Source organism: Podarcis filfolensis (genome assembly GCF_964270895.1).
Source record: "Podarcis filfolensis genome assembly, chromosome: 16".
In the NCBI taxonomy this organism is placed as follows: domain Eukaryota; kingdom Metazoa; phylum Chordata; class Lepidosauria; order Squamata; family Lacertidae; genus Podarcis; species Podarcis filfolensis.
In genome coordinates, this window is record NC_139620.1 from 2,452,652 (window position 1) to 2,464,522 (window position 11,871).

Here is an 11,871-nt window from a genome sequence, read left to right on the forward strand (position 1 = left end):
TTTGAGGTCAATTTGGGAGAGACAAAATGGCTTCAGGATTGTTCTCCTATGCTATTTCAGACACGTGGCTTATATACGCTTATATACTTGTGTATGTGCTTGCCTCGTACATTTGTGAACATTTATTTTATATTTGAAACCTTAGAATTCTTATAACAATACCATCCAACTCGGTGGCCATCGCTGCCTCTGGTGGCAGCAAATTCCATTGTTTAACTATGAGCTTTTCAAAGAAGTCCATTTGTTTGTCTCTCCTGAATCTTCCCACATTTGACCTCATTGGATGACCCCATTGGGTTATAGTGAGGTGCTGTATCTCTCATCAAGGAGTTCTGCAGCGGAAGGGAAGCGCCGTTGCTTGAGGCAAACATGGGCTGAAATATAGGGTTAGTCAAGAGTGGATTTCAGGCTCTTTATTCAGCTCATAGTGGTGAGGAGGAATGGAAGTTCCCCCAGAATGTCTGCTTTATATATATTATTTACACAATGGGTCCCACGTGATTGGCTAATTCTGGGATTCTCCTGTAGGCCAATCAGGTTGCGGATTCACTTCCACCTGGAGCTGGATTGGGTGGCTCCTGTGGACCAATCAGACTGCTGCATTCTGGACCCTATTGTTCTAGGACCAATCAGACTGCTGCATTCTGAATCCTATTGTTCTTGAACCAATCAGACTGCTGCATTTTGAATCCTATTGTTCTAGGACCAATCAGACTGCTGTATTCTGGATCCTATTGTTCTAGGACCAATCAGACTGCTGCATTCTGAATCCTATTGTTCTAGGACCAATCAGACTGCTGCATTCTGAATCCTATTGTTCTAGGACCAATCAGACTGCTGCATTCTGAATCCTATTGTTCTAGGACCAATCAGACTGCTGCATTCTGAATGCTATTGTTCTAGGACCAATTAGACTGCTGCCTTTTGGATCCTATTCAACTCAGTACATAACACGGGCGGAATGCAACATGATGCCCATTGATGTTTTTGAATTTTTTGAATTCTGGTGCTGGAGGAGACTCTGGAGAGTCCCATGGACTGCAAGAAGATCCAACCTCTCCATTCTGAAGGAAATCAGCCCTGAGTGCTCACTGGAAGGACAGATCCTGAAGCTGAGGCTCCAAGACTTTGGCCACCTCATGAGAAGAGAAGACTCCCTGGAAAAGACCCTGATGTTGGGAAAGATGGAGGGCATAAGGAGAAGGGGACGACAGAGGACGAGATGGTGGGACAGTGTTCTCGAAGCGACCAGCATGAGTCTGACCAAACTGCGGGAGGCAGTGGAAGACAGGAGGGCCTGGTGTGCTCTGGTCCAGAGGGTCATGAGGAGTCAGACACGACTAAACGACTAAACAACAACAACGTTGTCAGTTCCTATCTCTCCAGTTATCCGAATGTCGACTGGATAAATGAGGCCGTGCTGTTATGCACCAAACCAGAGAAGTGAGTTGCTCGAGCTGTTATGTGCCAAACAAACTCCCCTTTAACGCATCGTTTCAAAGAGGCAGGAAGGACTTGCCGCTAAAGTATTTGCAAACATTTGCCACCGCTTGGAAGAATGATTCCTTTGTGCTAAGCTACCTAGCAAAACCAAGGCAGGCGGCTTGCCAAAGAATCAGGGAGCTGGGCGAATATTTCAGTCCGGCCCTGAATCCAGAAAGGCCCCAAGAAGATAGATCAGCTGTCATGTCGACAGAACTGGACACTCTGTAACGTGGGCTGGAGTTTCCGCCTCCCTCCAAATTGTGCACCCTCCTCAAATGTACTCTTGAGTTTCTTAGCACGCTAGTGGGTTTAGGAAAGGAAAAAAAATATGAATGGTTGTGTTTATCCGGCCCGAAAGCCCTCTAGTGGGAAACTGAGCAACTCGCCGTGAGTCACACAAAAGAGTGACGTCGGAAAGCCCAAGGTATAAACAGCGGGACGGAAGGCTTGTCTGATGCCAGCTGGTCTCCCGGAGATCCGAAGAAACGAGATGGGGGAATTCAAGGAAAGGAGAAAGGGGGACATGAAGGAACAATGGCAGGTAATTGGCTCTGTTGGGTTGGGTTGTGGGGTGCAAGTCAGCTGGAGAGGTTTTCCCAGGAAAGAGAGAGTGGGGAGAAAACTCAAGACGTGGTGGGGATAACTTTTTCTTCCTAGCAGACAGGTTGCATGATGTACGATGGAGGAAAGCAGACTGCTTGAGGCTGGTACCTTGCAATACTATATGTGCCAAAAAACTCCAGAGGCGGCCAGCTCTACAGATCCTGAAATTTTCCACCTTTTATCTATTTTGCATTCTGTCGTGCATCGTGCACACATGTCTATGCGACGGCAACGCTGCACAAGGAACTTTCTACGCTCGGCCTGCAGCGATGGGAAATTCCATTGCACCGTGTGGCTTTGGAGATTTCAGTGGGACTCGTTCGCAAAAGAGTGTTTCTTGGTGGGCACATGGAGCAGGAATTTGCCTGTTTTTAAAACGGAAACGAGAGACGAGATCTGTGCTCCTGCAGGAAAAATCACAGCATATGTATGTCTTGTCCTGTTTGGCGTTCACCAGGCTGATCGGAGGCATCCAATTTCTGGGACCACAGAAGGCAAGGCATGCCATTGGCCACAGCTGCCATGCCACTGTGTTTGAGGACAATTAGGAATGTGCAAGCTGGAATTTCAGGCGCACCTTTTGAGACCAGCTTACCCTCCCACAAAGAAACAAGCCTTTCATTTTGGGTCACTTTTTGCATTGCCGTGAAAAGGTTTGCAGGACTAGCCTGAGGGGCAGGGGACAGGAAATATGCCCCTGTTGCCAAGACGGTCAGGATGCTCTCCTGCTTTGCATGGCACGTCCTCTTGTGGTGTGGCGACATAAATGACCAGACAACAAACCAGCCAGATTTGGGACTCCCGCTTCACGATTCTTCATATATCATTCCCTCTAACAGCGAGTGGAGCCGGCCACTGCCGACAGGACTGTAATCGTAAGAATGTCAGAAGAGCCTTCTGGGTCAGGCCAGTGGCTCAGCTAGTCTGGCACTATAGGCACCAACTCCTAGGGCCTTTTCAGTGGTGGCTCCCCATTTTTGGAATGCTCACCCCAGGGAGGTCCGGCTTGTGCCTTCATTAGACACCAGGCAAGTGGCGCTGGGGACGCGGGTGACGCTGTGGTCTAAACCACAGAGCCTAGGACTTGCCGATCAGAAGTTCGGCGGTTTGAATCCCCGTGACGGGATGAGCTCCCGTTGCTCGGTCCCTGCTCCTGCCAACCTAGCAGTTCGAAAGCATGTCAAAGTGCAAGTAGATAAAGAGGTACTGCTCCGGCGGGAAGGTAAATGGCGTTTCCATGCGCTGCTCTGGTTCGCCAGAAGCAGCTTAATCATGCTGGCCACATGACCCAGAAGCTGTATGCCGGGTCCCTCGGCCAGTAAAGCGAGATGAGCGCCGCAACCCCAGTGTCAGCCATGACTGGACCTAATGGTCAGGGGTCCCTTTACCTTTAAGAACATCATATCCTCCTAAATTTCTCTGATGATAATAGGGACATCCTATTCCATAAGACGAAGCCCTGGTTCAAAACAGTGAGGACTAGAATCTTTGTGGAAGGGCCATAGCTCATGGGTTAGAGCAGTTGCTTTGAGCACAGGAGGTCCCAGGATCAGCCTTGACAAGGAGATACGTTGCTCAGCTTTCCACCCTGTACAGAGAGAGCTCTGGCTTTGAGTTCCCTCCTCCTCCTGACATTTGAAAACTTTTCAGAGGGCCCAAGAGAGGAGAATGACGTCAGTGGCAAAGAGCTACTTAGCTACGCTCCGACAGGCAGCCGGTTTAATGACTCTGTTACGAGGTGCTTGAGCCGCCTTTCGGCTTTTGCCAGAGGCAACGACTCTCTCTCTCTTGCCCTCTCCCACACGTCCCTTTCAAAGGAAGCAAAGACCACGGGGTCATGGGGAATAGAAAGGGCACTGCTCCAGTTTGCAAAGAGGCTTTCAGGTGGCCATGTGGCTTTGAAAGAGAATGGGACAAATTCTTTCTTCACGGGACTGCGGAACTCCCTCCCACAGGAGTGGCCACCCCATTTGGACGGCTTTAAAGGGGATGGGGGGAAATCGCGAAGGAAAATGATATCAATGGCTGCTCGCCACAGTGGCTCAGCAGGAGGGGAGAGCGCTCCTGTGTTCGAATCCTGACTGCTGGTTTCCCACGCAGGCATCTGGATGGGCACTGCGAGAAAGGGGTGCTGGACTGGATGGATCACGGGCCGGATCCAGAAGGGCTAAACTTACGTTCTTATGAGCGGTGATGAAGGGGGTTGTTCAGTTCAGTTTACATTTAGTGGCGCATGTGAGAATCAAAACGGGTTGTGTGTGGAGGAAAGGAGGGATTATGAAAACAAACAAACAAACAGGGATTGATGGGAGTGTATTGGTGGGCTGAAAGGCAGCAGCGCCTAGTGAGTGGATCGGCCACTTTGCACCGGTGGGTTTTCTTCCAACACCCTTAGCTCCTTTCAGCCTTGTGACAACCCTGTAAAATATTTCGCTCTAGGAGAAAGCATCCTCCAAATTCGCAGTGGGGGGTGGAAATAGTAGTGGAGGAAGGCAGGTGTCCTTCTGGGGGAGCGGGACCCCATGGGATTGCCGAGCATGGAACCCAGCATCTGGTTTTGAATTCGGCAACCTGAAAGAAAAGAAGAGTTTCTAGTCCTCATGAGACCTGAAAGTGCTTTGTTCTTTACCCTCTGGCTGGACGCTGGTGAATGTGCACCAGTGGGAAGGGGGGCTGCAGTCTGACTGGGGAGAGGGGTCCGTGATCTGTGGGGACCTGTGTCAGCCAGGAGGCAAGAGTCGGAGACAGGGGGAGCTTCAGAGCTGGAGGGTGGAGCGCTGGAGGAAGAGGAAGAAGAGGCAGGCCAGGCAAGTGGACTTCCCCACCCTCTCCGGCACCACTGCCTCCCAGAACCAGGAGGGGGTGAAAAGGGAGGAGCAGAGGGCATTTCCACGCAGGCCTAGTCTCTGGCTGGCTGTGCATAGCGCATCGAGGGGAAGGTATATAACTGGGGAGGGGGTTCCCTCTTTCTGCAACTGCTCCATAGACCTGGGAATAGCTGCCTAGATGCTAGGCTAGTGGGGGGGCAGTATTTGGAGCCAAGAAAGGGTCACCTTTGACCACAAAGAGTTAACTATCTGCCATGTGCAATTCTTTCAACAATGTCTAGGCAACACAATGACCATATATATGTAATAGACAATCTTTATAGAATTCCTTCAAATCATAAATTCAAAATGATATATTTAGTCTCAAAGTCTCTGAAAATCTTTAAATGAAGTGAGGTACCAAACTTTGTACGGTGGAAAACGAGCTGTGAAGCTTTGTGTATTCAACAATGATGTCCAACACGGAACTTTGTACAGTGGAAAACAAGCTGTGAAGGCATCTTATTTCAGCAGTGACTACGTTATTACATGAGCACTGTTCCACAGAATTTGATATTCTCATTTATATACACTCATTCAAAATAAGATGGGTTTATGAAACATACTATATCCACCCACCACGCTGGTGAAGAATTCTACAAAACAGTAGTCAATATCCGGAATTACTGTTCAGTGTTGGACATCACTGATGAAAACACAAAGCTTCACAGCTTGTTTTCCACCGTATAAAGTTTGGTAAGGTAAAGGTAAAGGAACCCCTGAGCATTAGGTCCAGTTGCGGATGACTCTGGGGTTGTGGCGCTCATCTCACTTTACTGGCCAAGGGAGCCGGCGTACAGCTTCCGGGTCATGTGGCCAGCAGGACTAAGCTGCTTCTGGCAAACCAGAGCAGCGCACGGAAACGCCATTTACCTTCCTGCCGGAGCGGTGCCTATTTATCTACTTGCACTTTGACGTGCTTTCGAACTGCTAGGTTGGCAGGAGCAGGGACCGAGCAACGGGAGCTCACCCCGTCGTGGGGATTCGAACCGCCGACTTTCCAATCGGCAAGTCCTAGGCTCTGTGGTTTAGTCCACAGCGCCACCTGGGTCCCTCACACAAAGTTTGGTACCTCGCTTCATTTAAATATTTTCAGAGACTTTGAGACTAAAGATTTCATTTAGAACTTTTTATGATTTGAAGGAATTCTATAAAGATTGCCTATTACGTGTATATGGTCATCGTGTTGCCTAGACGTTATTGATGTTCTCTTTGCAACACAAGGGTTTGTTTTGATGCTATGTGCAATTCTTTGGCTTGGGGTGTCCTTGACACCCTCCAAAGCTGTAGCAGAAAGATTGGACGTGTCCCTGGGACTTTGGCCGTGGCAAATAGTCTCTTCCTCCCTCAGGTGCTAACCATTTCCCATCTTTCTTCCCAGACCACCCTGAGAATCCTTGGTGCTCTCGCGGGAGCTCTGCCCTCCATCCCGCTGTGAATTCCCCCTCGCCCAGCCTCTGCCTGCCCTGAGATGTTCTCCAGAAGGAAGCCCCCCAGCCCCTGCCCCGCCTGCCCCAACGTGATCACGCCGGACACGATCCCCACCTTCTTCATCCCTCCCAACTTGGCCAGCCTGCAGGGGCGGCTCTCGTGCAGGAGCGACAGCCCCGACGGCCGTGGGATCCTGGCCCGGTCGGCCGAGCAGCACGTCATCCAGGTGGAGAGCCCGGAGGAGGGGGAGGTCCAGGCCGTGGGGCGCCTCTACAGCACCTCCTCCATGCCCCACCTCGCCAGCCCCGCGGGCTTGCCCTTCCTGCCCGAGAGCCCGCACACTCGCCGCCGAGAGTCCCTCTTCCACGGCGGACGCCTGCCGCGCCGGTTGCAAGGGGCACGGTTCACTGCGCCGCCGCCGAGGCCTTCCCTGCAGCCCGGTTTGATGTTCGACAGCGACACAGCCTCCTCCACCGAGACGTCCCCTTTCAGCTCTCCCCTGCTGACGCGGCCTCTGAGCTGCCCTCCGTTCTGTCCTGCCTACCGGCATCGCCGAAGATTCGCCTTCTGCTCCAGCGACCTCGGCGCTGCCCCACGGCCCAGCTCCCTGTCCCCGGAGGAGACCAGCTCTGCCGACACCAGCCCCAGCTTTCCGCGCCGGGAGAAGGATCCCCCCTGGGGCTCCCCTGCCCCACTGCCGCTCTTCCCGCTGGACATGATCCGTTGCCACGAGCGGCTCACCAAAGAGGTGGTGCTGACGGTCAGCAAAGGCGGGCGGCTGAGGCTCTCCAGCGAGTACCTGCGGCCGCAGGGGCGCCTCCGCGTCCGGCTGGTGTGTGCCGAGGCCTTCTACCCTCCCCACTGCGACCCGCGGCACTTCAGCTGCTGCGTCTCCTTGCAGCTGCGGCCCGGGGAAGGCCTGAGGCAGCGCAGCGCCGTCGTCAAGAGGAGCCGCAACCCCATCTTCAACGAGGACTTCTTCTTCGAGGGCGTCTCCCCGGAGGAGCTGTCCAGGTGCAGCCTGAGGCTCAAGGTGCTCAACAAGGGCTCTGGCCTCCGGAGGGACGCGGTGCTGGGGGAGTGCGACGTCCCGCTGGATTGCCTGCTGCCCTGAAGGGGGCGCCGGTGGGCGGGAAACTCACTGACAGGAAGTCGCTGCTGTCGGCAGGAAGTCGGTTCAGTTGGCAGGAATAGGCATGGGCAACTCCCTGACAGGAAGTGGATGCTGTCGGCAGGAAGTGAGTTCATTTGGCAGAAGGAGGCATGGGCAACTCCCCGACAGGAAGTTGATGCTGTCGACAGGAAATCAGTTCAGTTGGCAGGAAGAGGCATGGGCAACTCCCTGACAGGAAGTGGATGCTGTCGGCAGGAAGTGAGTTCATTTGGCAGAAGGAGGCATGGGCAACTCCCCGACAGGAAGTTGATGCTGTCGGCAGGAAGTCAGTTCAGTTGGCAGGAAGAGGCATGGGCAACTCCCTGACAGGAAGTGGATGCTGTCGGCAGGAAGTGAGTTCATTTGGCAGAAGGAGGCATGGGCAACTCCCCAACAGGAAGTGGATGCTGTCGGCAGGAAGTCACTTCCGTTGGCAGGAGGAGGCGTGGCTTCTCTTGCTCAGGGTCTTCCATCTTAGCAAAGAGGGTCTTTTTGCCGGCCGGGTAGACCTTTGTAAGAATGAAAGAAGAGCCTGGTTGCTGGATCAGGCCCATCCAGTCCAGCATCTCACCATGGGACACCCAAGGCCTGCGGTGGGAATCCCACAAGCCCACTCTGCCGCCATTGTGTCATGGAAGACCTCTGGGCCGCAGCTGGATGGGTCTTGTTTCAAATCAATCTGTGGGCGGTGTGAAGAAACAGCTCTTCCTGTGTTTTGAGCCGCCGGGCTGCGTTTGACAACAACACACACTCAAACACCCTGCAAATATTTCTAGGGGAAAGGTCTCCATTTGGGGACTCCGGTTACCACATCCAGGCTCATGACTGGATGCCAAGAGCAGAGGGTGCTGTTGGGCTACACATTTCAGCGCTTGGGTGCCACCAACACAGCAGGACAGAAGAAGGATCTGCAGTTTTTGAGGTGGCCAATTCTTGGAGCACCAAGAGTGAGGCCCTCTGAAGCCCATGACACTGGCCTGACTGGTCCCTCAATATGAGCCGCTGGAATCCTCTCCACGCTTGAAATGTGTATCTCCAAGGTGACACATTCCTATATTGCAGGGAAAACACACACACTGGGGCGGGGAATACCTAATAATAATAATAATAATTTATTATTTGTACCCCGCCCATGTGGCTGGGTTTCCTCAGCCACTCTGGGCGGCTTCCAACAAAGACCAAAAATACATTAAAATGTCACACATTAAAAACTTCCCTGAACAGGGCTCCCTTCAGATGTCTTCTGAATGTCAGGTAGTTGTTTATCTCTTTGACATTTGGTGGGAGGGCGTTCCACAGGGCGGGCGCCACCACCGAGAAGGCCCTCTGACTGGTTCCCTGCACCCAAGCCGTTCAGCATTGAGGCAGCCTGTCTCAGGAGATGATGGGAGATATGTGAGCAGAGGGTGGACAGCCATCGGCCAGGGATGCTGTGGTCACAAGATTGTGCCCTGAGCAAATGAGGGATTGGGATAACAGTCTGCCGGTCATCTAGCTCATTCTATTGTTCTGCTCCCTGCTTGGAGAGAAATGGCCGGCCAGCACCCAGAATAAGCACCTTCCTTTTGGGCTGCCAGGTTCTCATGTCCATTTCCTCCTTGCATCAGCTATCGCCCTGCAGGCTACATGACCCCCAGGGTCCTTCCATCTCTCTGATTCTATATTTCCCAAGGGTTTGAAATACAGTCAGAGCTTGGAATCCATTCCAGAAGTCCGTTCTGCTTCCAAAATGTTCGGAAACCAAAGCACGGCTTCCAATTGGCCGCAGGAAGCTCCTGCAGCCAGTCAGAAGCTGCGGAAGCCCCGTCAGATGTTCGGCTTCCGAAAATAGTTCGCAAACCTGTTATGTACTGAGTTGAATAGGATCCAAAATGCAGCAGTCTGATTGGTCCTAGAACAATAGGATCCAGAATGCAGGAGTGATTGGTCCACAGGAGCCACCCAATCCAACTCTGGGTGGAAGTGAATCCGCAACCTGATTGGCCTACAGGAGAATCCCAAAATTAGCCAATCACGTGGGGCCCATTGTGTAAATAATGTATATAAAGCAGACATTTTGGGGGGACTTCCATTCCTCACTGCTCTGAGCTGAATAAAGAGCATGAAATCCACACTCGACTCCAAGTATATTTCAAAACCAGAACAGTCACTAAGGCCCAGGGGCTGGATCCGGCCCAATTGCCTTCTAAATCCGGCCCGTGGACGGTCCAGGAATCAGCGTGTTTTTACATGAGTAGCATGTGTCCTTTTATTTAAAATGCATCTCTGGGTTATTTGTGGGACATAGGAATTCATTCATTTTTTTCCTTCAAAATATAGTCCAGCCCCCCACAAGGTCTGAGGGACAGTGGACTGGCCCCCTGCTGAAAAAGTTTGCTGACCCCTGCCCTAAGCGCTGCCAGGCAGGGTTGAGGTTACTGAGCGAAAGGAACCAGGGGTTTAGTTTCCTGCAACCCTTTTAAAATCCAGCCTTTTTCCGCAACCAGGAGAATGGGTGCGTATCACTTTGTTTTCAGTGCTTTGCATGCGGGAGGTTCCAGGTTCGAATCCTGGCATCTCCCAGAGGCCTAACTCTGCAAAGCCCGCTTCCTGCGATCCTGAAATCCATTCTCTGGGTTTGCTTGAAAGAGAAGCCTTTTTGCACCTTCTGTCTCTGACAGAATTGCGGGAGCGTGCAGAAAAGGTATATTCCACCACCGCCAAATACGAAGACAGATGGTCTAATAAACTTATATCAATATTGATTCTGCGTCAGGTGGGCTTCCAACGCAAGCAAGTTTCCATTGCGTGGGTAAAATAAAATGTTTTAATGGATTGAGGGAGGGAGGGATGAAACCCGGAGCTGTGTGGAAACTGATTGGAGAGGCAAGTTTGTAACAGAAGATTCCTCATGTCACCAGAAGCGCCACAGAAATCGGATTCTTGAGAACTGTAGCTGTAACAACAACAGCAAAAACTTACCAAGTTTCTAGTCCATTTGATGGAGAAGATGGGCATGAAAGCCTGTTGGGCGATGCTGACTGAAATTTGTAAAGAAAGTGGGTACATAATAGGTTCCAGCACTAGAGGGCAGTTCTCCAGCCTCTTGATCATTGTCTTATCCTTTATCCTTATCCTGCAATATCCTTTTTCTTTTCTTTTTCTTTTTAAAAATTTTTAATTTTTAAAAATAAATCTTTATTCAACATTCAACACATATTTACACAACTATTTGCCATGTTACAGTTTATGCACGAACACCACACAAGAAAAAGAAAAATACCAAAAAAAAGGAAAAGGAAATACAAAATGAAAGTAAGAAGGATAAAAGAAACTTCCGATTGTTCTCAAAAAACTAAGTCTCATTTGTTGTTTTTCACAACATATACTTTGTTTCCTTAATTTCCTTCAGAGAAATATTCTTCAGTTTGTTGTCTATACATTACAAGAATCATTTAAGGTCTGCCAGGAGGTTTTCGTTATCGTAATAGGTTTTCAAATATTCTTTAAACACTATCCATTCTTTATTCACCTTCTGCACTGAGTACCCTCTGACTCTCCCCGTCATTCTGCAATATCCTTTTTCAGGTGTGGCGACCAGAACCCTATCCAAGTCTTCCAAGTGCAGTTGTACAGCATTACAATATTTGGCAGGTGTTTTTGTGTGTGTTTTTTTAAATCCCTTTTCTAACAGTCCTTAGCGTGTGGTTCTCATTTTTCACAGCTACTGCTAGGAACTCAAGGTTTCGTTCCTGGTCAGTCGCCATTGTCATTCCAAGACACAGCCTTCTTTTAAAATTCATAATTTGCACTGCAGGCAGGGAGGATGATAATAGGGCATATAACACCCCCCAAAAAAATAGATTTAGGTCCCTTCTGCATTGTACATTTAAAGCAGTATCACTCCTCAAAAGAATCACGGGGAGGGTAATTTGTTGGGAGTTCTTAGGAGCCCTTCCTTATTCCCCCTACAGAGCTAGAAACTTTATAGCAGTTTAATTATCAATCTGTCTTCCCAGGTAACTCTGGAAATTGAAGCCTTGTGAATGGAATTTTGGGGGGTGTCCTAACAACTTGGCACCTTTAACAAACTCTTTCTCTTCTTTGGCGATTCCTCGTAGCCGAGTAAGATTGTCTTCCATAAACACGGTTTTAACAGTTAGTCCGTAAGTGACTGTGGAGGCCAATTCTGGATCCACACTTCCTTCCACAGTGGGGACATTGGTTTCCTGGCAGGAGCTGATCATGGTGTGGTTTTGCCAAGCGTGCCTTCCTCTTCGCACGTTTCTCCCTTGCGTCCTGAGTTTGAGTATCTTCAAAGCCCACGACTCCTTTGGTCAAGGCTGTTCTCCA

At 50.5% G+C, this 11,871-nt stretch overlaps 1 protein-coding gene across 2 annotated transcripts; it reads left to right on the top strand.

Moving 5' to 3' along the window:
- Positions 1-1,702: 1,702 nt before the first annotated feature.
- C2CD4D (C2 calcium dependent domain containing 4D) lies at positions 1,703-9,650 on the top strand. Of its 2 annotated transcripts, XR_014542661.1 has the most exons (4): positions 1,703-2,026; positions 6,337-7,738; positions 7,937-9,270; positions 9,325-9,650. XR_014542661.1 is itself a non-coding variant. In XM_083591449.1 (2 exons), the coding sequence occupies exon 2, from the start codon at positions 6,427-6,429 to the stop codon at positions 7,498-7,500; it is 1,074 nt and encodes a 357-aa protein (XP_083447575.1). In that variant the 5' UTR covers positions 1,703-2,026; positions 6,337-6,426; the 3' UTR covers positions 7,501-9,650. The 2 variants fall into 2 exon arrangements, 1 of the variants encoding a protein (XP_083447575.1); XM_083591449.1 differs by having other exon boundaries at positions 6,337-9,650.
- Positions 9,651-11,871: the final 2,221 nt, after the last annotated feature.